The sequence below is a fragment of the Pongo abelii genome, chromosome X, assembly GCF_028885655.2.
Source record: "Pongo abelii isolate AG06213 chromosome X, NHGRI_mPonAbe1-v2.0_pri, whole genome shotgun sequence".
In the NCBI taxonomy this organism is placed as follows: domain Eukaryota; kingdom Metazoa; phylum Chordata; class Mammalia; order Primates; family Hominidae; genus Pongo; species Pongo abelii.
Genome location: NC_072008.2, coordinates 116,109,949 through 116,136,481, shown reverse-complemented (window position 1 = coordinate 116,136,481; position 26,533 = coordinate 116,109,949). Strand labels below are relative to the sequence as shown.

The 26,533-nt window shown below is 38.1% G+C and overlaps 1 protein-coding gene across 2 annotated transcripts in view; it reads left to right on the top strand.

Annotated features, from left to right (window-relative positions):
• The window catches only part of AMMECR1 (AMMECR nuclear protein 1), a 131,422-nt gene that overhangs the window by 43,805 nt on the left and 61,084 nt on the right, over positions 1-26,533 (top strand). The window contains 1 exon segment of one of the 2 annotated variants that reach the window (NM_001135493.1): positions 15,323-15,433. The exons of the other annotated variant lie outside the window; for it this stretch is intronic. Coding sequence (NP_001128965.1) covers positions 15,323-15,433 — 111 coding nt within the window. 2 annotated transcript variants of the gene reach the window in all.

Below are 26,533 nucleotides of genomic sequence, written 5' to 3'. Positions count from 1 at the left end.
ATTACTGGGTATATACCCAAAGGACTATAAATCATGCTGCTATAAAGACACATGCACACGTATGTTTATTGCCGCATTATTCACAATAGCAAAGACTTGGAACCAACCCAAATGTCCAACAATGATAGACTGGATTAAGAAAATGTGGCACATCTACACCATGGAATACTATGCAGCCATAAGAAATGATGAGTTCATGTCCTTTGTAGGGACATGGATGAAATTGGAAATCATCATTCTCAGTAAACTATCGCAAGAACAAAAAACCAAACACCGCATATTCTCACTCATAGGTGGGAATTGAACAATGAGAACACATGGACACAGGAAGGGGAACATCACACTTCAGGGACTGTTGTGGGTTGGGGGGAGGGGGGAGGGATAACATTGGGAGATATACCTAATGCTAGATGACGAGTTGGTGGGTGCAGTGCACCAGCATGGCACATGTATACATATGTAACTTACTGCACATTGGGCACATGTACCATAAAACCTAAAGTATAATAATAATAATAATAATAATAATTACAATAAAAGAAAAAAAAAAATACAAAAAAAAAAAAAAAAAAAACAAAAAACTAGAAAAGCAAGAGCAAACATATTCAAAAGCTAGCAGAAGGCAAGAAATAACTAAAATCAGAGCAGAACTGAAGGAAATAGAGACAAAAAAAAGCCTTCAAAAAATTAAGGAATCCAGGAGCTGGTTTTTTGAAAGGATCAACAAAATTGATAGACTACTAGCAAGACTAATAAAGAAAAAAAGAGAGAAGAATCAAATAGACATGATAAAAAATGATAAAGGGGATATCACCACCGATCCCACAGAAATACAAACTACCATCAGAGAATACTACAAACACCTCTACGCAAATAAACTAGAAAATCTAGAAGAAATGGATAAATTCCTTGACACATACACTCTCCCAAGACTAAACCAGGAAGAAGTTGAATCTCTGAATAGACCAATAACAGGATCTGAAATTATGGCAATAATCAATAGCTTACCAACCAAAAAGAGTCCAGGACCAGATGGATTCACAGCCGAATTCTACCAAAGGTACAAGGAGGAACTGGTACCATTCTTTCTGAAACTATTCCAATCAATAGAAAAAGAGGGAATCCTCCCTAACTCATTTTATGAGGCCAGCATCATCCTGATACCAAAGCCAGACAGAGACACAACCAAAAAAGAGAATTTTAGACCACTATCTTTGATGAACATTGATGCAAAAATCCTCAATAAAATACTGGCAAACCGAATCCAGCAGCACATCAAAAAGCTTATCCACCATGATCAAGTGGGCTTCATCCCTGGGATGCAAGGCTGGTTCAATATACGCAAATCAATAAATGTAATCCAGCATATAAACAGAACCAAAGACAAAAACCACATGATTATCTCAATAGATGCAGAAAAGGCCTTTGACAAAATTCAACAACGCTTCATGCTAAAAACTCTCAATAAATTAGGTATTGATGGGATGTATCTCAAAATAATAAGAGCTATCTATGACAAACCCACAGCCAATATCATACTGAATGGGCAAAAACTGGAAGCATTCCCTTTGAAAACGGGCACAAGACACGGATGCCCTCTCTCACCACTCCTATTCAACATAGTGTTGGAAGTTCTGGCCAGGGCAATTAGGCAGGAGAAGGAAATAAAGGGTATTCAATTAGGAAAAGAGGAAGTGAAATTGTCCCTGTTTGCAGATGACATGATTGTATATCTAGAAAACCCCATTGTCTCAGCCCAAAATCTCCTTAAGCTGATAGGCAACTTCAGCAAAGTCTCAGGATACAAAATCAATGTACAAAAATCACAAGCATTCTTAACACCAATAACCGACAAACAGAGAGCCAAATCATGAGTGAACTCCCATTCACAATTACTTCAAAGAGAAATACTTAGGAATCCAACTTACAAGGGATGTGAAGGACCTCTTCAAGGAGAACTACAAACCACTGCTCAATGAAATAAAAGAGGATGAAAACAAATGGAAGAACATTCCATGCTCATGGGTAGGAAGAATCAATATCGTGAAAATGGCCATACTGCCCAAGGTAATTTATAGATTCAGTGCCATCCCCATCAAGCTACTAATGACTTTCTTCACAGAACTGGAAAAAACTAAAGTTCATATGGAACCAAAAAAGAGCCTGCATAGCCAAGTCAATCCTAAGCCAAAAGAACAAAGCTGGAGGCATCACGCTACCTGACTTCAAACTATACTACAAGGCTACAGTAACCAAAACAGCATGGTATTGGTACCAAAACAGAGATACAACCAATGGAACAGAACAGAGCCCTCAGAAATAACGCCGCATATCTACAACTATCTGATCTTTGACAAACCTGAGAAAAACAAGAAATGGGGAAAGGATTCCCTATTTAATAAATGGTGCTGGGAAAACTTGCTAGCCATATGGAGAAAGCTGAAACTGGATCCCTTCCTTACACCTTATACAAAAATTAATTCAATATGGATTAAAGACTTAAACGTTAGACCGAAAACCATAAAAACCCTAGAAGAAAACCTAGGCATTACCATTCAGGACATAGGCATGGGCAAGGACTTCATGTCTAAAACACCAAAAGCAATGGCAACAGAAGCCAAAATTGACAAATGGGATCTAATTAAACTAAAGAGCTCCTGCACAGCAAAACAAACTACCATCAGAGTGAACAGGCAACCTACAAAATGGGAGAACATTTTCGCAACCTACTCATCTGACAAAGGGCTAATATCCAGAATCTACAATGAACTCAAACAAATTTACAAGAAAAAAACAAACAACCCCATCAAAAAGTGGGCAAAGGATATGAACAGACACTTCTCAAAAGAAGACATTTATGCAGCCAAAAGACACATGAAAAAATGCCCATCATCACTGGCCATCAGAGAAATGCAAATCAAAACCACAATGAGATACCATCTCACACCAGTTAGAATGGCAATCATTAAAAAGTCAGGAAACAACAGGTGCTGGAGAGGATGTGGAGAAATAGGAACACTTTTCCACTGTTGTTGGGACTGTAAACTAGTTCAACCATTGTGGAAGTCAGTGTGGTGATTCCTCAGGGATCTAGAACTAGAAATACCATTTGACCCAGCCATCCCATTACTGGGTATATACCCAAAGGACTATAAATCATGCTGCTATAAAGACACATGCACACGTATGTTTATTGCGGCACTATTCACAATAGTAAAGACTTGGAACCAACCCAAATGTCCAACAATGATAGACTGGTTTAAGAAAATGTGGCATATATACACCATGGAATACTATGCAGCCATAAAAAATGATGAGTTCGTGTCCTTTGTAGGGACATGGATGAAAGTGGAAATCATCATTCTTAGTAAACTATCGCAAGGACAAAAAACCAAACACCGCATGTTCTTACTCATAGGTGGGAATTGAACAATGAGAACACATGGACACAGGAAGGGGAACATCACACTCTGGGGACTGTTGTGGGGTGGGGGTAGGGGGGAGGGATAGCATTAGGAGATATACCTAATGCTAAATGATGAGTTAATGGGTGCAGCACAGCAGCATGGCACATATATACATATGTAACTAACCTGCACATTGTGCACATGTACTCTAAAACTTAAAGTATAATAATAATAATAATAAATAAAAATGGGGGAAAAAAAATGAAAAAAAAAAAAAAAGAACCAAATGGAACTTCTGGAGCTGAAAAGTATACTACAAAAAATGAAAAATTCATTGAAGAAATAAATAGCAAATTAGATGCTGCTGCAGAGGAAAATATCAATGAATTTGTATACATAACAATAGAAATTATCCAATCTGAAACAGAATAGAAAAAATGGAAGGAAAAAAGCCTCAGTGAACGGTGAGACAATATCAAGCAGATTAACATACTTGCAACTGGAGTCCCATAAGGAAAGGAGAGAGAGAAATAGGCAGAAAAAAATTGAAGAAATAATGGCTAGAAATTTTCCGAATATGAAAATGTAAATCCATAAATCCAAGAAGCTCAATGTATCCAAAACAGCAAAACCACACTAAAGCAATTATAATGTTTTTATTTTTTATTTATTTGTTTATTTTTGAGACGGAGTTTCACTCTTGTTGCCCAGGCTGGAGTGCAATGGCACCATGTCAGCTCACCACAACCTCCGCACCCTGGGTACAAGCGATTCTCCTGCCTCAGCCTCCTGAGTAGCTGAGATTACAGGCATGCATCACCACACCCAGCTAATTTTATATTTTTAGTAGAGATGGGGTTTCTCCATGTTGGTCAGGCTGGTCTCGAACTCCCGACCTCAGGTGATTCATCCACCTCGGCCTCCCAAAGTGCTAGGATTACAGGTGTGAGCCACCATGCCTGGCCTAAAGCAATTATAATTAAATTGTTGAAAACTAGTGGTAGAGCATTTTGAAAGCCACTAGGAAAAAAAAGGACACATTACAGAGGAACAAAGAGAAGAACCATATACTTCTCATCAGAAACAATGGAAGCTTCCAGAAGACAATGGAATGACATCTTTAAAGTGCTGAAAAAAAAATACTGCCAATCTCAAATTTGATATCAATGAAAACACCCTTTAAAAATAAAGACCAAAAGAAATGAAGGTGAAATATATGTATTTTTTCAGACAAAAATGAATAGAATTATCACTGGCAAACCTTAACTACAAGAAATTTAAAGGCAGCTGTGCAGGCTGAAGGAAAATGATAACAGATGGAAACTTGGATCTCTACAAAGTAATGAAGAGTGCCAGATAAGTGTGGCAAGTGTAGGGTAAATGTAAAAGACATTTTCCCCCTCATTAAAAAATTTCTTTAAAAGTTAAGTTATTGTTTAAAGGAAAATTAATAATCTATTATAGGATTATATGGTATATAGAAGTTAAAGGTATAACAGTAGCCTCAAAGGATGGGAGGGGTGAAATGGACATATACTGTTAAGGTCTTTACATTGCTTTTGTAGTGATATAATATTAGCTGAAAGTAGGTTGCAATAAGATAAAGATGCATCGATACAACCTGGAAAAATTACTAAAAAGGGCATAACTAATAAGCTAATAATGGTGATAAAATTAAATACTAAAGTATACTCATTTAATCTTACAGTAAAAGAGAAGTGGAGAACAAATGGGAAATATAGAAAACAAATATTGGATATAAAGATGGTAGACTTAAACCCAACTCTGTCAGCAGTTATATTAAATGTAAGTAGTCTAACCACTCCAGTTAAAAGGCTGCATAAAAAATGCAAGACCTAACCATATACTGTGTATAAGAAACCCACTTTAAGGATAAAGACACAGGTATGTTAAAAGCAAAAAGACAGAAAAAGATATACAAACATTCATAAGAATGCTAGAGTTACTATGCCAATAAGAGATGAATTGAACTTCAGGACAGGCAGTATTACGAGGAATGAGGGCCATGTCATAATGATAAAGTGGTTAACTCAAGAAGACAAAATACTAAATGTGTATGTACCTAACAGATCCTCAAAATACATGAAAGAAAAAAAATACACATAAAAGGATAAGTAGACAAAACTACAATTAGGGTTGGATATTTCAACATTATTAATTCAGTAATTGATAGAACAAGTAGACAAAAATCAGTGAGGAGATAGAAAACATGATCAATACTACCAACCAACTGGACCTAACTGACACTTACAAAACATTGGACCTAACATTACCAGAATACATTTTCTTTTCAAATTCACAAAAGATCTCTATAAGGAGAACTCCAAAACACTGATGAAAAATCATAGATGACATTAACAAATGGAAAAACATCCCGTGCTAATGGACTAGAAGAATCAATATTGTTAAAATGACCATAATGCCCAAAGCAATCTACAGATTCCACACAATCACTATCAAACTACCAATGTCATTTTTCATGGAATTAGAAAAAACAATCCTAAATTTCACATGGAACAAAAAAAGACCATGAATAGCCAAAGCAATCCTAAAGCAAAAAGACCAAGTTGAGAGTCATCACACCGCCTGACTTCAAATTACACTATAAGGCTATAGTAACTGAAACTAAAACAGCATGATACTGGTACAAAAATAGACAAACAGATCAGTGGAACACAATAGTGAACTGGATATAAAACCACATACCTACAACCAACTGATCTTCAACAAAGTAGAGAAGAGTAAACAATGGGGAAAGGAGTCCCTATTCAATAAATGATGCTAGGAAAATTGGCTAGATATGTGCAGAAGAATGAAACTGGACCCCTATCTCCCACCATATACAGAAATTGAGATGGATTAAAGACTTACATATAAGACCTGAAACTATAATAATCCTAGAGGAAAACTTAGGAAAAACTCTTCTGGACATTTTTCTAGGTGAAGAATTTATGATGAAAACTCTAAAAGCAAATGCAACAAAAACAGACAAATGAAACTTAAACTAAAAAGCTTCTACACAGCAAAAGAAATAATCAACAGAGTAAACAGAGAACCTACAGAACAGGAGAAAATATTTGCAAATTATGCTTCTGACAAAGGACTAACATCCAGTATCTACAAGGAAGTCAAACAACAAGAGGGGAAAAAAACCCATTAAAAGCTGGGCAAAGGACATGAACAGAAATTTCTCAAAAGAAGACATACAAGCAGCCAGCAAGCACATGAAAAAACATTCAACATCGCGAATCTTCATGCAAATTAAAACCATACTGAGGTATCATCTCACACCAGGTCAGAATGGCTACTATTAAAAAGTCAAAAAACAACAGATGTTGGTGTGGATGTGGAGAAAAGGGAACGCTTATACATTGTGGGAGGGTATGTAAATTAGTTCAACTTGTATGGAAAACAGGATGGCCATTTCTCTAAGAACTTAAAATAGAACTACTGTTTGACCCACCAATCCCACTACTGGGTATCTACCAAATGGAAAAGAAATCATTACATTAAAAAGACACGTGTACTCGTGTGTTCATTGCAGCACTATTCACAATAGCAAAGTCATGGAACCAATGTAAGTGTCCATCAACAATTGACTAGATAAAGAATATGTGGTGTGTCATGCACCATGAAATACAATGCAGCCATTAAAAAAAGAATGGAATTGTGTCCTTTGCAACAACATGGATAGAGCTGGAGGTCATTATCCTAAGTAAACTAAGAAACAGCCAAATACCATGTATTCTCACTTGTAAATGGGAGCTAAACAGTGAGTACACATGGACGTAAAGATGGAAAGAATAATAGACACTGGAGACTCCAAAAGTGGGAAGGGTGAGAGGGGAGTGAGAGTTGAAAAATTACCTATCCAGTTCAATGTTCACTATTTGGGTAATGGGTACACTAGAAACCAAGTCCCCACCAGTACACGGTATACCCATGTAACAACAAGCACAGGTAAACCCTAAACCTAAAAGAAAATAGACAAGTAAAAAACCCTTAACTGTTTTCATTGTTTTGTTTGAAGTGTTATGAATTCCCTGACCATCCTACATACACAGTCAAATGGATATACCAAAACAAAGTTCCATACAAGTTTTTAATGGCATAAAAAGTAGGAGTTGACTGTATCAATTAATATTCATTCTAAAATTTCTGGACCTAGTTCTTCTGTTATTCTTAGTTTTGCTTAACATTTAGCTTAGGAATCGGAAGACTTCAATAGAAGCTCTTTTTTTGCCTGATTTGTTTTATATTAAAATAATTAATTTCTTTTTTTTTTTTTTGAGGTGGAGTCTTGCTCTGCCGCCCAGGCTGGAGTGCAGTGGCCTGATCTTGGCTTACTGCAAGCTCCGCCTTCTGGGTTCACGCCATTCTCCTGCCTCAGCCTCCCGAGTAGCTGGGACTACAGGCGCCCACGACTACGCCCTGCTAATTTTTTGTATTTTTAGTAGAGACGGGGTTTCACCATGTTAGCCAGGATGGTCTCGATCTCCTGACCTCGTGATCCGCCTGCTTTGGCCTCCCAAAGTACAAGCGTGAGCCACCGTGCCCAGCCTAAAATAATTAATTTTTTTAATAGTAAAGACTAAGTCCCAAACCTTAAAGCCCTTTGAACAAATGGGTTCAGAATAGGACTTCCAAATAGAAATTACTTCATTTTTGAAATCTATAGCAAAATGTCATTTAGAATTAAGTTGTATTTTCAGGTAATAGAGATTTGTGGTGTGTTCCTATTATCAGGAAAAAACCCCACAGCTATTTTTCCCTTTAAATGTTCTCAGTGTAAACTAAGAAAATATGTGCAAAAATACTATTTTTTTCCAATTAAGGTAGTCTTTCTCATCTAATTTAGGGCTCTAAAAAACTGTAAGATTGTCTCAGCATATCAAGTCTGGGACTAATTTTTTTTTTGTTTGCTGAAAATTGTTGATTTGCTCTTGTTAAAGGAAGAAATGGTTCTTTCAGTTCAAAAATTGGCAGAATCAAGCTAATCCCTTAAAGTATGCTTGTGCTTTGGCTGATTGTATGTCTGTGGTGATTACCCTTGATTAACAACAGCAAAAAATTCTACCTTCCCAATCATCTGTTAGACTTTAGTCTGCCTCCCTTCCTCTGGCATTTGCCAGTTAAATTGGAATTATATAAATGGGAGAAAGAGAATATAATGCTGCTATGATAGAATTTCTTGGAACACCAGGCAAAGAAAAGTATTGAAAGATTGGTCCTGATCCCCGCTTTCAGATATTTGTGGTCTCCTATACTACTTTATGCTGTCTATCTAAGCAGTATGATCTTATTTTCCTGAGCCCTGTGGGATACAGGCTATTTATTACACAAAGGTTGGAGGGAGGAGTGTGGTATAAGGATACAGTGGTGATTTAGTGCATTTTCTTTATCTACAGCAAATGGTTGGATGAGAAGTGCCTCTGAATCTTAACTTCTCGACCCTGCCTCAGATTAGCCCCCTCCCATTTCTCTCCATTCCTCTCAATTTGAATTTCAAATTATCTGGAGGAGTCTCATTCATTCTATAATATGAACTACTTAATCAAATAATCAGATCAATACCTAGCTAAGGAGTTGTTAACCAATGGTATAATAAATGGAAATTTTGATTTGGAGGAAATTTGTATTTAACAGAGGACCTGGGTTTGATGAAGTCCAGCTAGACAACAGGAAAAAATGAAGTAAGAAGGATGAGGGAGATCAGAAAGCATTGGGAAGCCATCAAGCATAAAATGGTAGGCCTTGCTGTGGGCTTCTAATGGTGATAATGTAGAAACTTATAAATCTGGGCTAGTGTTTCTAGGCTGATGCAGCATTTCTAGTTTGTCCTGGTGTCTTCTCAGCTAATCTTTCTCTCTCCCCTACTGGGAGAAACAGGAGGAAGAGGAGATTGTGCTTATGCTCACCTGTGTGGTGCTATGTAGTATTCATAGGATTTTCCTATTCTTTGGTCTTTTAGAAGACACCTAGGTTTGCCACTCACATTTTTTTTTCCTGTAGTGGGGGAAAAAAACCCATATTATACCAGTAGTAAGAAAATCTGGAGGACTTGCCAGGTTCTAACACTAACCAGTTTGGTGATTCTGCACTGTCTGCCTGGATCTCTTTTTGTATTTCACCTGTAAAATGAAAAGCAAATGGATTATCTCTTAAAGACTCTTTCAGTGAATTAGCTTAGATACATTGTTATATACACTTTAAACTATGTACTAAAGTTTGGATTAGGGATTTGTAATGGACTGAATTGTAACCCCCCAACCTCTACATTCCTATGTCCAAGCCCTAACCCCTAATGTGACTGTGTTTGATAAGGCCTACAAGAAATTAATTAAGGTTTAATGAAGTCATGAAGATGGGGGCCTGATCCAATAGGATTATTGTCCTTATAAAAGACTCTTGGAGAGCTCGTGCTCTCCCTCTCCCTGCACACACTCAGAGGAAAGGCTATGTGAGTACAAAGTGGCTGTATAGCAGCCTTAAAGCCTAGTAAAGGAAGAGAGCCTTTACCAGGAACTGAACTCTGCCAGTACCTTAATCTTGGGCTTTCTAGCCTCCATAACAGTGAGGAAATAAATTTCTGTTGTTTATGCCACCTAGTGTATAGTATTTTATTATGGCATCCCTATTACATGATTTAACCATATTAGGTATGTTTTTATGAATTGAATCTGTAGTTTATATGATTTAGAAATGAAATGTAAAGCTTCTTTTTGTTGAAATAGGAAGTGAAAGGTTTTTACCTGGTGGTGGAAAGAAGACATCATCATTTCTGTACTTCTGCAAGCTGCTAGATCCTGGGGAATTATGGTATTTTTAGCTGGATGTTATGAGGAATATAGTTGTATTTTTGAGCTAAATTGATGAGAAACCTGAATACAGTTGAGAAACAATCATTATTTCATGGCAGAAGAACAGAACAAGTTACAGGGCTTCTCTCTTTTCCTGTATCCCACCCCCCCAATATAAATAACCTTGTTGAGTACCCCATTCTATTAATTATTATAATTATTGCATTGGTAGAGATTGATGTTATTTTGTTAATGTTGCCTCCTACAAATCTCATTCTAAAGAATCTTATTCTAAAGAAGAGCAAATTGCCAGAGTCTAAGACTTTTTTATAACCTCTGTTTTGCCTTGATATGGCAGGAGAGATAGGGTTTAAGGTAAAATATTATTAAGTAAATACACCTTTTTCGTTGTATCACTTAATTGTATTCTGCTCCTGCAAACATATTTCTGATTTGTTCTGGCTCACATCAATAGATGGGGAGTGTCCTGTTCAGATTTACATTGCTTTTCGTACTTTTGCTGATTGTATGCAACTACATTTCCCTAGAGCTACTGTTGACCTGACAGTATTGGCTGCTAGTTGGCAGGGAGGATTCATCTAGATTAGATGGTTACTTCCTGTTCCTGTCTACAGACATGAAAAAATGGAGTGTTTACTTTTCTCCAAAGGTTTCTCAGAAGTAGGAAAATTACTTTAAAAGCTTTGTCTGGTTACCTTCAGATAAACATTTTCATTAATATTTCATCTCATTTTGAGCCCTCTTCTAGTTTGTAGTATTTTTTCAATGTATGTAGGTGGCCTCAAACCATATGGCAAAAGCATTTTCCCAAAACATCCAATCTTTATCTTACTATGAACTGGTTTTCTGTATTTTTTTTCTCATTGAGCAGCTCCTCTCAACAGGCTCAAAACCCTTTTTCTACTTTGATCTGCCTCTGATTATGCTGATGTATTAGGTCCTTTTTGGAACTCATACATGTTTTAATAGCACATTTAAAAATGAAATTGCCTATTCCTTCCCTCTGTGTTGCGTGAAGAAAAAAATTTGTTCCTATTTTTAGATAATATGTATTGAACGTTCTCATAGTCATTGCCCTGTACAACGTGGTTATCACACACAAGATACAATCTCTTGTGCTCAGGGATATTTATTATATTTCTGTCTACTTTAAAATGCTTAACTTCCCGGGTTCTTATCCCCGTTAAATGTTGCTTTTAGGTATTTTAGTTGTTTTTAATTCCATACATGTGTACTTTATAAAATATGTTGGATGAGCATTTGTAATGAGAAATTAGAGTCCCAGATTTTTAATGAGTAGTTTTATTCTGTCTACTAAAAGTCTGACTTCTTCCATCTTCAGGCATCTGTCCTAAACACAGTGAGGTTGTGGAGTAGCACTCCCTCCCATCTTTGACACAGATACTTCCCCGCAATCCCAACTCCCAAAGTGGATGTTGCCTGGGGCAGGTAAGGATCAGGAAGAGTATAGATGATTCTGTATCTGCTCTACGTCTTATGAAGGCTCTTGAGAACACATAGTCCACAGTGCTTCAAATTCAAAGAAATGTTAAATCTGAAAGAGCCCATAGCAAGTTATCAAGACTATCAGACTACTTCCTGTTTCCTGAATGTGCTGTGCACTTTTACATGTCCATGCCCTTGCTTGTTTTGGAGCATCTTTGCTCCTGAGGCTGCCTTGTAAAATGCAGCTTGTCCTCCCGCAACCTAAGCTCTGAATTAATCATTCTGTCATCAGTGATAGCATGACATTATAAGAAACTATTAATATATAATTTCTCCCATCATATGTTTGAGTGCCCTGCAACGTATTTCATAGTATAGTGTTTAGTTTGTGTTATTTTTCTACTTTAAGTTTTAAATGTTTACTTGAGAAGATAGGGTTATATTATAGTAAGAATGGTGTATGTATATATTTCCTGGGATAAATAAGAAAGTAGAAGGTAAAGCACTTAAATGACTTTCATTTCTAGCATTTTTGATAGGAAATGAATTCACTCACACTTTTAGGTTTCTCATGGAAGTCATTGAGGAAGAGAATATACACCGTAGTTCTGCCTTATTCAGAAATCATCATGGTATTTTAAAAACATGCTATTATCTATATTACATTGTGATTCGCTTCATTCTGAAGCTGCCAAAAGACCTGTCTTACATAGAGAAACTTTGTATAGCCATTATTATGGGAGAGGATTGATACATTTCTTTATTTCTGATTTCTTAATTTATGATCATATGCTACTTCTGTGATCAAAAAATAAAGTTTTTTTTTTTTTAAAAGACAGGACTTTTTTTTTTTTTTAAAAAAAGAAGAGATCATTAAAAAGTCAGGAAACAACAGATCCTTGAGAGGATGTGGAGAAATAGGAACACTTTTACACTGTTGGGAGTGTAAATTAGTTCAACCATTGTGGAAGACAGTGTGGTGATTCCTTAAGGATCTAGAACTAGAAATACCATTTGACCCAGCAATCCCATTACTGGGTATATGCCGAAAAGATTATAAATCATTCTACTATAAAGAGACATGCACACATATGTTTATTGCAGCACTATTCACAATAGCAAAGACTTCAGACCAACCCAAATGTCCATCAATGATAGACTGGATAAAGAAAATATGGCACATATACACCATGGAATACTATGCAGCCATAAAAAGGATGAGTTCATGTCCTTTGCAGGGACATGGATGAAGCTGGAAACCATCATTCTCAGCAAAGTAACACAAGAACAGAAAATCAAACACCGCATGTTCTCACTCATAAGTGGGAGTTAAACAATGAGAACACGTGGAAACAGGGAGGGGAACATCACACACCGGGGCCTGTCGGGGAGTTGGGGGCTAGGGTAGGGATAGCATTAGGAGAAATACCTAATGTAGGTGATAGATTGATGGGTGCAGCAAACCACCATGGCACCTGTATACCTATGTAACAAAACTGCACATTCTGCACATGTACCCCAGAACTTAAAGTATAATTTAAAAAAAAGAGGCTGGGCACCGTGGCTCACGCCTGTAATCCCAGCACTTTGGGAGGCTCAGGCGGGCAGATCATGAGGTCAGGAGTTTGAGACCAGCCTGACCAACATGGTGAAACCCTGTCTCTACTAAAAATACAAAAATTAGCCAGGCGTGGTGGTGCACACCTGTAATCCCAGCTACTTAGGAGGCTGAGGCAGGAGAATTGCTTGAACCCAGGTGACGGAGGTTGCAGTGAGCCGAGATCGCACCACTGCACTCAGCCTGGCAACAGAGCAAGACTCCATCTCAAAACAAACAAAACAAAACAAAAAAATGGTTGCTGATACTGACTATGCCAGGTTAGAAACTGAAAAATGAAGAGGTGAATTTCATCCTTAAAGATAAGGTTTAAATTTTAAGATACTGGTATTTATATGAGTAATGAAAGAATTGGTGAGAAAGTAATCCCATCTAATTCTTGTCTTCCTGATCAGTGGTTAGTCAAGAACAATTGGAGAAAAATTTCCAAATGGAGCATTAGAATCTTGTCTCAAGTTATAACAGGTTTATTGCATATGATATAGAAAGCAAAAAAAACTGGCTTTTACCTTTTGTTTGTTATTTTAATACCTTTAGTGTAGGTCGTCCTTCACTTGAATGCTAATGTTGACAGTAACATGACCTTATACTTTAGTCATCTTTTTGAATGCCACTGGACATTTGGCTCTTGGAAGATGGTAACTCTTAGTACTTCTCCCTGGTTTGTATATATTACTTATTTGGGAACCTATCTGCCATTGTGGCTGTCAGAGCTCAGCATAATTTAAATGTTTAAGGTGGGTGATTGAAGTACTTGAATGAGATATCTTTTCATCCATCTGCTGATGACTCACTAAAGAGTATTTTAAAGAAAGGATGTTCTCCAACTCACCAGCGTATTAGAGGAAAAAAACATATGGTATATCCCCTTAAAATTTAAGTTTTTAGAAAGCAGAAATGCATTATTCCAGTATTACTGTGAATACTTATATTACCATAGACCATCCCCATTGTAAGGTACTTATCTTTTTATAAAATGTCCTAAAGTGGGTAAATTATTTCATAAAAACTGGCATACAAAGTTGCTGTAATTAGAACGTAATTGTTTTTAGACTTAACCATTAATTGAGGCTGTCAGTAGTTTGCAGCAGAATCCAAACATCTACTGTATTAAACTTCATCTAAAACCACATTATTCTTCATGATATTTTGTTATAATTGATACTTTGTTCTTTGATGCTTGAGAGATTGTATTTGCAGGTAATACTTTTATCTAAAAATTAAGATGAATTTTCTGGTTTCAGAGTATTATTTTGTTAATGTCTGCTGTTGCCCTTCACCTTTCTGAACCCTACTGATTTTTCTAGGTCAAGCTAAAGAATGTCAAGCTTGATGAAGTTTTCTTCTATCTCACTAGCTTAAATTATGGCATTTGGACATGGTTTATAGTATCTATTTCCTTTTTCCTTGTATTAGTTAACTGTGTAATAGTTATGCCTGCCTCTTATACTGGCTCCTAGAGAGCAATGACTGTGTTTTAGGCATCCTTGTAGCACATTTCACAGTACATATCCCCTATATTTTCAGGAAGTATTTATGAAAATCATTGGTTTTTATCCCGGATTTTCCAAATTAGACTTACAAATAAGTCAGTAATTTGAGGTTTAAATGAGTAATTATACAGTTAGCCATAATGGTTAAGGCTCTATAGTTAAGATTGCCCAGGTTTGAGTGCCTGCTTCATTATGTATCAACTGTGAGACTCCCTCATCTGTAAATAGGAATGTTGGTATCAGCCTCCTAGAATTGTTGATGAAGATTAACATAATTAGTTTGTTTAAAACATTTATTGAGATGCCAAACCTATAGGATACACTCAATATAATGTAGTAGTAGTATAATATAACTTTTGCTAAATGTAGTCCTATTGGGCTGGCCTCTGAGCCCCTTGAAGGCCTGTCTTTTGGTCTTTATATCTCAGGCACCTAACCTAGCAGACAGTCAATACTCAATAAATACTTGCTTGAATTGAATTGATTTATTTACCCTATTTTTATCTTCCATTACAGCCCACTGTTTGTAACATGGAAGATTGGTCGAGACAAAAGATTACGTGGATGCATAGGTACTTTTTCTGCCATGAATTTGCATTCAGGACTCAGGGAGTACACACTTACCAGGTGAAGACCAATTTTTTTACCTCTGCTTTTACATTAAAAAAATACTTATGAAACTTGAATCTGATACTTTAACTCCTTTTACTGAATTGTCAACATTCTTGTCTTCCTTCATGTCAGGTTTTTCCTTTGTCTTTGACCATTTACCTTCTCTCTGGTAAAATGTTATTAATATATATTACCATAATATAAAATACTGTGATTAATGTATTCTGCCATCGATGTTTTGAAGTGTTTTTTTTCTTCCAGTGGCCAGCTTATTTTGTATAACTTGAAAACCAATGACCAAATGTCCATGGGTTACCAAAATATGTGATTTCTATAGTAACAGTCATTATTTCTTCCCTCTTGTGTTTTTTAAAAATAGTTGTTGTCTCTTTCATCTTACACATTTTGTTACACTTTTAAGGACTTTTGAAATTGAAAGGAGAGCCTAGGAAGAAAGTGATGCCACAGCCTAGCAGTATAATCATTCACATTCACGCTTCACCCAGAATTAATTGTAGCTTGCTTATTTTCTTTTATCTAATACAAGGACAAAGTAATTCCTCATTACAGTTGTTTAAAACTTTGTTCTTAATTTCTGAATTCACAAAAAGCTATCTAGCATACAATGTGAGATTTTTGGTTCAAGTTTAGATTTCAAGCAAATTGTGACCCAAAATTATTTCAAAAGAAGAAAATTCCTTAAATAATAAGCTATTAGTAAAGGAATTTCCTGTTTTTGTTCACATTTTAGGGTGATTATCTGATACAGTTTCTATAGTTGTAATATGCACAGTGTCTGTCCAATAAGAAATTGCTCCCTGCTGACTATTGGTACTTGGGGCATGTTGCTCAACCTCCATAGGTAAAATAGTAATTACAGTATTTTGTTCTATATACTTAATAGAGGTGTTAGGAGAATGAAGTAATAATCACTATTTTACTTCAGGATTAATGTGGAACATTAATTATTTTACTGTAGAACTGCATAAATGCAGGCTCATAGCACCAGTTAATAAAATGCTGTAACTGAGTTTGGTATTCTCATATTTGAAGGTATGCAGTAGCTCACAGCTGCAGGGTTTTCTCAGCTTACAGTGAAGCCCAGAAAAAAAACCAATGGCTTGGAGGATCATATTCATTTTTTAGCTTTTCACAGGTATAAGAAACTGGGTGTTTGGATTTGATTAAATAACATACAGGCTGTAAAGGGTTGCAACACATATTCTGGAAATAAATTCAACTTGTTAAAGATAATATAAGTACTAGTCTAGGCATGTTAGATTTTTTTTTTCTGACATAAAATACAATGGGCTCATTTTTGGGACTTCAGCAAATTCTGCCAATGGCTACCTTTTTGGGACAGGTACATATTAAATTACACATTTAATACTAATCAATGGCAATTTATTGTACATTTCCCAAAATAAGTTGTTAGGAGGAACACTGGTTCCTTTGCGCTACCTGAAGAAAAGAATTCTGTGACCAAATAAGTTTGAGAAACACTGGTTAAAAAATGTAAACAACTCTGCTCACTGTAGGACTTCTCAGAACCTTTTATGTTAATAGTGTTATGTATATCTAAGAGAGAGAAATAGAATGTAGCATTTTCCACGCTTATTTGACTACAGGACCCTTTTATCCTTCCCCCCCCCAAAGTCTGAGTGTTCCAAGGAAAACATTTTTGGAAACACAAGTCTGTTTTCAAAACAGAATATTACTTTATATTTGGGTAGTAAGAGTTGGTATTACAGAAACCCTTTGTGCTTTCTAGTGAAATTGTAGCAGAAATCCCATTATCAAACATTATATACCTTAGAAATCTTTCGTAGTAGTAACTGTGGTAGCAATTGGGTTTTGTTTAAAGAAAAAAATAAATTCTTTTGCCTATGTTGGCAAGGGGTGAAAACATCCAACTTTTCTGGACTTGTCCATTTATATCCTAGGGTAATGACCAGAAGAATTACAGTATAATTTTCTGACAATAATGTGATTCTGAATGAATTGTTCAAATACTTGAAATTGTAAATTTGCCTACATTTGTATACCTTGTTACCCTCATTGCAATCTATAGCTCTTCCTGTTTACTTTTCAACTTTTTTCTCATGTTTCTATACAGCTTCCTCAAATTGTATATATCACATTAAAGAGGCGTGTGTGTGTGTGTGTGTATACATATATTTGTGTGTGTATACACACATGCACATACCTGGTTTTACTTCTCATTTTTGTTTGGCTTAATTTCTTTTAACAAGATATTAACAATCATACTATTTGGAAAAGATGAACAAAAGAAAACAAGTCTTACAAAATACAATTAATCTTTTTTCCTGGATTCATTTTAGCATCAAAAGTTGTAAGGAGTCATTTTTAAAAGTTGGAATATAATATTTTTCTGTTCAGTAGTGTGCTTTTCATTTTTACATATTATGTTATTATGATTATTTTTGTTAATGGCTGCCATTTATTAAGAATTTACTACATCAGACATTGTTGAGGAGCTTTACATGCATAGTCCTTGTAATAACTCTTAGGTACTAATATCTACATTTGCAAAATGAGGAAACTGAGAATTAGGTAATTTAAATAATTTACCCACTCACACATCTATTAAGTGATAGAACCAGGATTCAAACCCAGAGCATGTGTCTACAAAATCCATCCCCTAACCGAGACAAAATTTTCTGATTATTTATGTTTTGCAGCTTTGTCATGAAAATAATGAACTTGAAAGCAAGTTACTATAAATTTTATAAATCATAGATCAGTAATCCTTCAAAAATTCTAGTTAAGAGTTAAGACTGAAATTTTGCAACAAGAAAATCCATAGATATTATTATGGAAAGTATACAACTCAGAGTTGTATAGACCAGACAGAAGAAAATTGACTTGAACTAATATTATATTAAGGATAAAGCTTATTACAAAACAATACTACTGTAGGATAGGAAATTGTATTCTTTGGCTACATGGACTAGACTTTAAGAATACAATTTTTTTTAAACATAAAAATTGGTGATTCTTGGCTTCTGGTCGTCCCACCTTAAAAACCCATAACTCACAAAATGAATAAATAGAATTAAATGAGCTTAGGGGATAGGGGCATAAAGGAGGGAGAAAGCAAAACAAAAAACAAAACAAAACAAAAAATAAGCAGTGAAATTAAAGGCATTCTAGGTATAGGCATCTTTTTAAAAATTCGAATATCCGGTTCATCTGTGATTAGATAATTGTTTGATTTTCAGAATGTTACTCAGTTATATCTCTTCTTTTTTTTTATTGTGGGGAAATATATGTAACATAAAATTTACCATTTTAACCATTTTTAAATGTATAGTCCTGTGGCCTTAAGCACAATCATGTTGTTGTACAGTCATCACCACCATCCATCTCCAGAACGTTTTTCATCTTCCCCAACTGAAACTCTACCCATTAAACATGAACTCCACATTCTTCCTCCTCCAGGCCCTGGCAACCACCATTCTACTTTGTGTTGCTATGAATTTGACTACTCTAGGTACCTCATATCAGTGGAATCATATGATATTTGTCATTTTGTGACTAGCTTATTTCACTTAGCATAATGTCTTCAAGGTTCATCCATGTGGTAGCGTGTGTCAATTTACCTTCTTTGTAAGGCAGAATATATTCCATTGTATGTATATACCGCATTTTGTTTATCCTTTCATCCATTGGTGGATGTTTGGGTGGGTGGCTTCTACCTTTTGGCTGTTGTGAATAATGCTGCGATGAACATAGGTGTACAAAATATCAGTTTGAGTACCCTTTTTCCTCTTAGAAGTTAACCAGCTTATAGAAGACAATTATCTAGCTTGTGTGTAGTCCCTTAACTCTAAAACCTTTCTTAAAAATATGACCAGGTATTTTTTAAAATGAAATACCTATCCTGAATTAAGTTTTTATTTATAAATAAAATTATAAACTTTTAATTTTAATAAAATTATTAAAACTTTTAAAATTAAAGTACTTGTCATAGTCAAGTTGTATGTTCAAATATGACCAGGTATTTTTTAAATGAAATGCCTATCCTGAATTAAGTTTTTTAAATATGTATATAAACATAATCTTTTAAATGTAAAGTACTTGTCAAAGTCAAGTCATATGTTCTCCTAATTGAAATTTTGATTTTAGACTGAAATAAAATCTTAAAGAGGCTGAGGATTTCTTCTCAATTGTGAAAATACATAGTATCTGTGTAGGTAATGAAAAGTTTATGAGAAGTACATGGAACTATTATAAATAGACTATTCTTTCCCTGACCTTGAAGGATCTGGGTAAAAGCAGGAAAGATTATAGAAAATACGAAGCAGGATGGAGAGCTCAGAATTACTGATAAAAGTCTATCCATAGAATTTGGTGATAAAGTTCACAAATTACCCTATTTATCATTGCTCAAGACTTCAAAGTAGAAATATTCTTTGTCCGAGCTGAAGGAGATAATTTCCAGTATTGTGTTTATGGCTTTTATATATTAGAAAGCAGAGGCAGATTCATTTCCCCAATTTTAGTACTTAGAAAACATACTTTTATAGAGAGGCGAATTACCTCTAATATAGATGAATATAAACATCTCAGTCAAAAAAGATTCCTGGCCGGGAGCGGTGGCTCACGCCTGTAATCCCAGTACTTTGGGAGGCCGAGGCCGGCGGATCACGAGGTCAGGAGATCGAGACCATCCTGGCTAACACGGTGAAACCCCATCTCTACTAAAAATACAAAAAATTAGCCGGACGTGGTGGCGGGTGCCTGTAGTCCCAGCTATTCAGGAGGCTGAGGCAGGAGAATGGCATGAACCCGGGAGGCGGAGCTTGCAGTGAGCCAAGATTGTGCCACTGCACTCCAGCCTGGGTGACAGAGCGAGACTCCGTCTCTTAAAAAAAAAAAAAGAATAAAAAAAAACATTCCTTAAAATTTTGGCTAATTTCCCAGCAAAATGCAGATCTATTTCTTTATGTAAATTCAAGTTGGCAGTAATTTTTCTAGAACACATTAAGTAATTAATAGATGTATTCTTATTCAGCAAAACAGGATTGTGGTCTGTCACCACACTTAAAAGACTATCTTTTTTTCTCCTTTGTTGTACTTAGACCTCTCAGCAGTGAAATAATTATGCAGGTGCTGGCAGTTCTAGAACTTGATTGTGAACTATGCCACTTTTGTTGAACTACTTAATTCTAAGAAATTAGCAATGAAAGTTTAGCCCTTTCTAGGGAACAGTATGACCACATAAAAGGTGATGTGCTGTGTTTTGTTTTGGAGTTTTATTTTGTTCTGTGTGGGTTAGTGGGGTTGTGTGTCAGGGGAGTTTGAGGGCGGATTGATTGCTTGCATGTTACAAATGTTCACTTTCCATTAATTTTTTTGAGATATTGAAAATAGCTAACAAACCTACTTTATTACTTTCAAAGGTCCTAGCTAGATTGGGTACTTATGGGATTCATTGTAAACTGAATTTGCTTTTATATTTTGGTGTTGTAATCTGGCATTTTTCTAAAGCAGTATGAGTTTAAAGCCATTATAAGCAACATAATATTTTCCCTGTCATAGTAGACCATCTTGTGATCATTTTTATTCTTGATTATTTGGGTATCCACTCTAGGCTCATTGTGAATAATTAGATTGAACAAGTTCCTCCTCCCTCTCATTTAATATTAGTCTTTATGGTGGCATCACCCAGATTGATTTTTCTTATGAAAAGAAAAGCTGTAGGAATCACCTCTGACTGTACATTATTGTTATGGAAGCTCATTCTGGAGATGTGAAGGCCGAACAATTTTTGGCAAGTGGTTGTGGCAAGACTTCTGGCTAAAGTATGCATTTTGAGGAAATAAATTAGATGTATCACAAACAATGCAAAATTAATTAGTTTAATTTACAACCTACATTTTTTGCCTTTTTATAAAAGAGATGATGGCCTGAGTCCTAAAACTTATACCTAATTTTCATAGTTTCAGTTTATTAACTACAAAATGAGAAACATTTGTCAGATTTTATAGGCACTTAATTTAAGGTACAGTTTGGAACCTAGGTTGTTGTACGCTCTTTACTCAAAATTATCCACATGAAAACATGGTGAACTATCTGCTCAAATCTGGAATCCTCATTTTAGCCATGAGGTTAATGCACTCCTTCATTATCCCAAGGTTGTGCTAATGTGCAGAGATGTAGCCACAAAATTCCCAGCAGAATGTGGAAACTAAACAGCAGGAACCATTTGCAGAATGGGTAATGGCTCCTGAATTGTAGAGAATTGTCTGAATTCATATAGCACCTACTGCCACAGAAATTAAGTGTAGTGAGTATATCAGATTCTAATTCCTTATCACATCTTTCAGATCTTTTTTTTTTTTTTATTAAGTATTTATTGATCATTCTTGGATGTTTCTCGGAGAGGGGGATATGGCAGGGTCATAGGACAATAGTGGAGAGAAGGTCAGGAGATAAACACATGAACAAAGGTCTCTGGTCTTCCTAGGCAGAGGTCCCTGCGGCCTTCTGTCGTGTTTGTGTCCCTGGGTACTTGAGATTAGGGAGTGGTGATGACTCTTAAAGAGCATGCTGCCTTCAAGCATCTGTTTAACAAAGCACATCTTGCACTGCCCTTAATCCATTTAACCCTGAGTTGACACAGCACATGTTTCAGAGAGCAGGGGGCTGGGGGAAAGGCCATAGATCAACAGCATCCCAAGGCAGAAGAATTTCTCCTAGTCAGAACAAAATGGAGTCTCCTATGCCCACCTCTTTCTACACAGACACAGCAACAATCTGATCTCTCCTTCCTTTCCCCACACTTCCTCCCCTTCTCTTCAACAAAACCGCCATCGTCCTCATGGCCTGCTCCCGATGGTCGCTGTCTCTTTGGAGCTGTTGGGTACACCTCCCAGACAGGGCGGCCTGGCAGAGGCGCTCCTCACCTCCCAGACAGGGCAGCCGGGCAGAGGCGCTCCTCACTTCCCAGATGGGGTGGCCGGGCAGAGGCGCTCCTCACTTCACAGACGGGGCGGCCGGGCAGAGGCGCTCCTCACTTCCCAGATGGGGCGGCCGGGCAGAGGCGCTCCTCACTTCCTCCCAGACGGGGTGGCAGCCAGGCAGAGGTGCTCCTCACTTCCCAGATGGGGCAGCCGGGCAGAGGCGCTCCTCACTTCCTCCCAGACAGGGTGGCAGCCAGGCAGAGGCACTCCTCACTTCCTCCCAGACGGGGTGGCAGCCAGGCAGAGGCGCTCCTCACTTCCCAGACGGGGCAGCCGGGCAGAGGCGCTCCTCACCTCCCAGACGGGGCGGCCGGGCAGAAGCGCTCCTCACCTCCCAGACGATGGGCAGCCGGGCAGAGGCGCTCCTCACTTCCCAGACGGGGCGGCCGGCAGAGGCGCTCCTCACCTCCAAGACGGGGCGGCCGGGCAGAGGCGCTCCTCACCTCCCAGACGGGGCGGCCGGGCAGAGGTGCTCCTCACCTCCCAGATGGGGCGGCCGGGCAGAGGCGCTCCTCACTTCCTCCCAGATGGGGTGGCGGCCTGGCAGAGGCGCTCCTCACCTCCCAGACGGGGCGGCCGGGCAGAGGCGCTCCTCACTTCCCAGACGGGGCGGCCGGGCAGAGGCGCTCCTCACTTCCCAGACGGGGCGGCCGGGCAGAGGCGCTCCTCACTTCCCAGACGATGGGCGGCCGGGCAGAGGCGCTCCTCACTTCCCAGACGATGGGCGGCCGGGCAGAGGCGCTCCTCACCTCCCAGACGGGGCGGCCAGGCAGAGGCGCTCCTCACCTCCCAGATGATGGGCGGCCGGGCAGAGGCGCTCCTCGCTTCCCAGACGATGGGCGGCCAGGCAGAGATGCTCCTCACCTTCCAGACGGGGCGGCCGGGTAGAGGCGCTCCTCACTTCCTCCCAGATGAGGTGGCGGCCAGGCAGAGGCGCTCCTCACCTCCCAGGCGGGGCGGTCGGACAGAGGTGCTCCTCATCTCCCAGACGGGGCAGCCGGGCAGCGGTGCTCCTCACTTCCTCCCAGACGGGGTGGCAGCCGGGCAGAGGCACTTCTTACCTCCCAGACCGGGCGGCCGGGCAGAGGTGCTCCTCACTTCCCAGACGTTGGGCGGCCAGGCAGAGGCGCTCCTCTTCTCCCCGACGGGGCGGCCGGGCAGAGGTGCTCCTCACTTCCCAGACGGGGCGGCCGGGCAGAAGCGCTCCTCACTTTCCAGATGGGGCCGCCGGGTAGAGGCGCTCCTCACTTCCCAGACGGGACGGCCGGGCAGAGGCGCTCCTCACTTCCTCCCAGACAGGGTGGCGGCCGGGTAGAGGCGCTCCTCACTTCCCAGACGGGGCGACTGGGCAGAGGCACTCCTCACTTCCCAGACGGGGCGGCCGGGCAGAGGCGCTCCTCACATCCCAGACGATGGGCAGCTAGGCAGAGACGCTCCTCACTTCCTAGACGGGGTGGCAGCAGGGCAGAGGCTGTAATCTTAGCACTTTAGGAGGCCAAGGCAGGCGGCTGGGAGATGGAGGTTGTAGCGAGCCGAGATCACGCCACTGCACTCCAGCCTGAGCAACATTGAGCACTGAGTGAGCGAGACTCCGTCTGCAATCTCAGCACCTCGGGAGGCCGAGGTGGGCAGATCACTGGAGGCCAGGAGCTGGAGACCAGCCTGGTCAACACGGCGAAACCCCATCTCCACCAAAAACACAAAAACCAGTCAGGCGTGGTGGCGGGCGCCTGCAATCCCAGGCACTCGGCAGGCCAAGGCAGGAGAATCACAGGAGCCCGAGGCAGGGAGGTTGCAGTGAGCCGAGATCACGGCAGTACAGTCCAGCTTCGGCAACAGAGGGAGACCGAAAAAAGAAGGAGAGGGAGACTGAAGAAGGGAGAGGGAGACCGAAGAAGGGAGAGGGAGAGGGAGACGGAAGAAGAGAGCCACATCTTTCAGATCTTTAGAGTTTCCAGTTGGAATCTCCCTGCTGCTTTGATTAAGAGCCACAGGCAAAATGCCTGGGGCAGAAAAGGCCATCTGTGGTGTTGAGAAAAGCTGAAAATGGGCTTTTTCAGCGCCAGGGCTCTTGGTTCTTAAGTTTGATAGGGAGAGAATGAACTATAAGAAATTTACCCTATTCTTATATCTATCTGTAAAGTTTAATACCTCTCTGGTCCTTCGAGGCTGTTTCCCCTTTTAATCATGTTTAAACAGTTCATCCTGCCAATCTTGTCTTAATTTTGCCTTAGGAGTTTATGATATAGTAGGAGAGATAAGAAGTTACCGAAATAATTGTAGTCCTAGGTAGAAAGCAGTTTTTCTCAAGAAACAGAGGAGGTGATACTGGATGATTACTACTCTATATCTGTTATAAAAGCTAAAATGTATTTAAAGGTATCTATGAAATTATTTTATTTGGTTCATCCCTAGTTCACCTTTTATAAAAGCAAAACAGTATGTACCACTTCCTGGCTTGTTTTTATCCTACATGGTCCAAAAAGGTCAAAATTATAGGGATGCGTATAAATCATTATTATCAAAGCAACCATATACAAGGTGTTGGGTATTTATATTTTAAGAAATTTGTAATACATATTTTAAAGGGGAAAATGATCTTGTCATAGAAGAAAAAGCCTTTGAAATAGAGGACTCTTAAGAGTGTGCATGCACATGCACACATACACACGGAGTTTACCGAACATTAGCTAGAACCAAGTTGGATTATAGCTCTGATGCTTGGCAAATGAAGAAAATTAAAAGTTATAGTTTAGATTTCACTTTCCTCTTGTCTTGTTAAAGTGAATTCATATTTTGTTTTAGTACAGTAAGCTGATATCTGTCTCCTTTCCTGAGAGTCATTGTCTGCGATAGTCTTCATTTTTTCAGATGAATGACTGAAATGGTAAAGCTAAGTTAGAACACAAATATTGTATGAAATTATTACATTAGATGTGGCCTAAAATTATGCTATAGACATTAAAAATATATTTCTTTTGTCTGAATATTTACATAATAAATATTGGGCTTACTTATAAGTGTCTAAAGTATTTGAGTCATTAGGACCTGAATGAACAGGAGGACAGATTTGTATCTTAGTGTTCTGGAAGAATAAGATGGTTATGCTTTGATGTAACTAAAGGTGATTATCATGCAAATCCTATGCTTTTACCATTTTTAAGGGGACAATGTTAGGAATTTGAGTACTTTAAAATAATTGAAAGTTGAGGTTTTGGTGTAGCAATTGAATATTAAAATTTTAGTTATCATCTTATGAGCATGAGAAATACTTTTTAAAAGTAGAAGGCAAAAGAAATGAAGCCCTTCTCTGTGATCTTTCCCCTTCTCTCAAACTTTAAACTGCCTTAAATGTGGTTATCCAAAGTAGTAGTCCTTGGAAAAAACTTACTTTTCATCATTGATAACAATTTGTTGATCTTTAAATGCTAAACACTTATTGCATCGTAAGTCCTTTATCTTGCATCATAAATATATTTTTCTGAGAAACAACTCTAGTTTTTCTTACATTCTCTCTCAATTTTTAAATAAAGAGCAAACTTTCAACATAAAAGTCCTGTCCTAAAGAACTACATTATCTGATCTACTTCTTGTTAACAAAAGAAATAAAATATATCTATATTTATATAACAAAATAGATATGAACAAATTGTAACATTTAAAAAATTTTCTATTGGAATAGAATTTCATAGATGCTAGGAAATTCTAAAGATGGAAAACAATATAGTCATGTACCACATAATGACGTTTTGGTCAACAGTGGACTGCATATACAACAGTGGTCCCATAAGATTATAATACTGTAATTTTACTCTATCATTTCTGTGTTTAGATGCACAAATACTTACGATTGTGTTACAGTTGCCTACATTATGCAGTATAGTAACATGCTGTACAGCTTTGTAGCCTAGGAGCAATAGGCTATATCATATAGCCTAGGTGCGTTGTAGACTATACCATCTATGTTTGTGTAAGTACACTCTATGATGTTCACACAACAATGAAATTGTTTAATGATGCATTTCTCAGAATGAATCCCCACCATTAAGCAATACATGACTGTATTTAATACATTCTTTTGAGAATGAAGCTCTAATTATTGTTAATATCAAATATGCAGTGTACT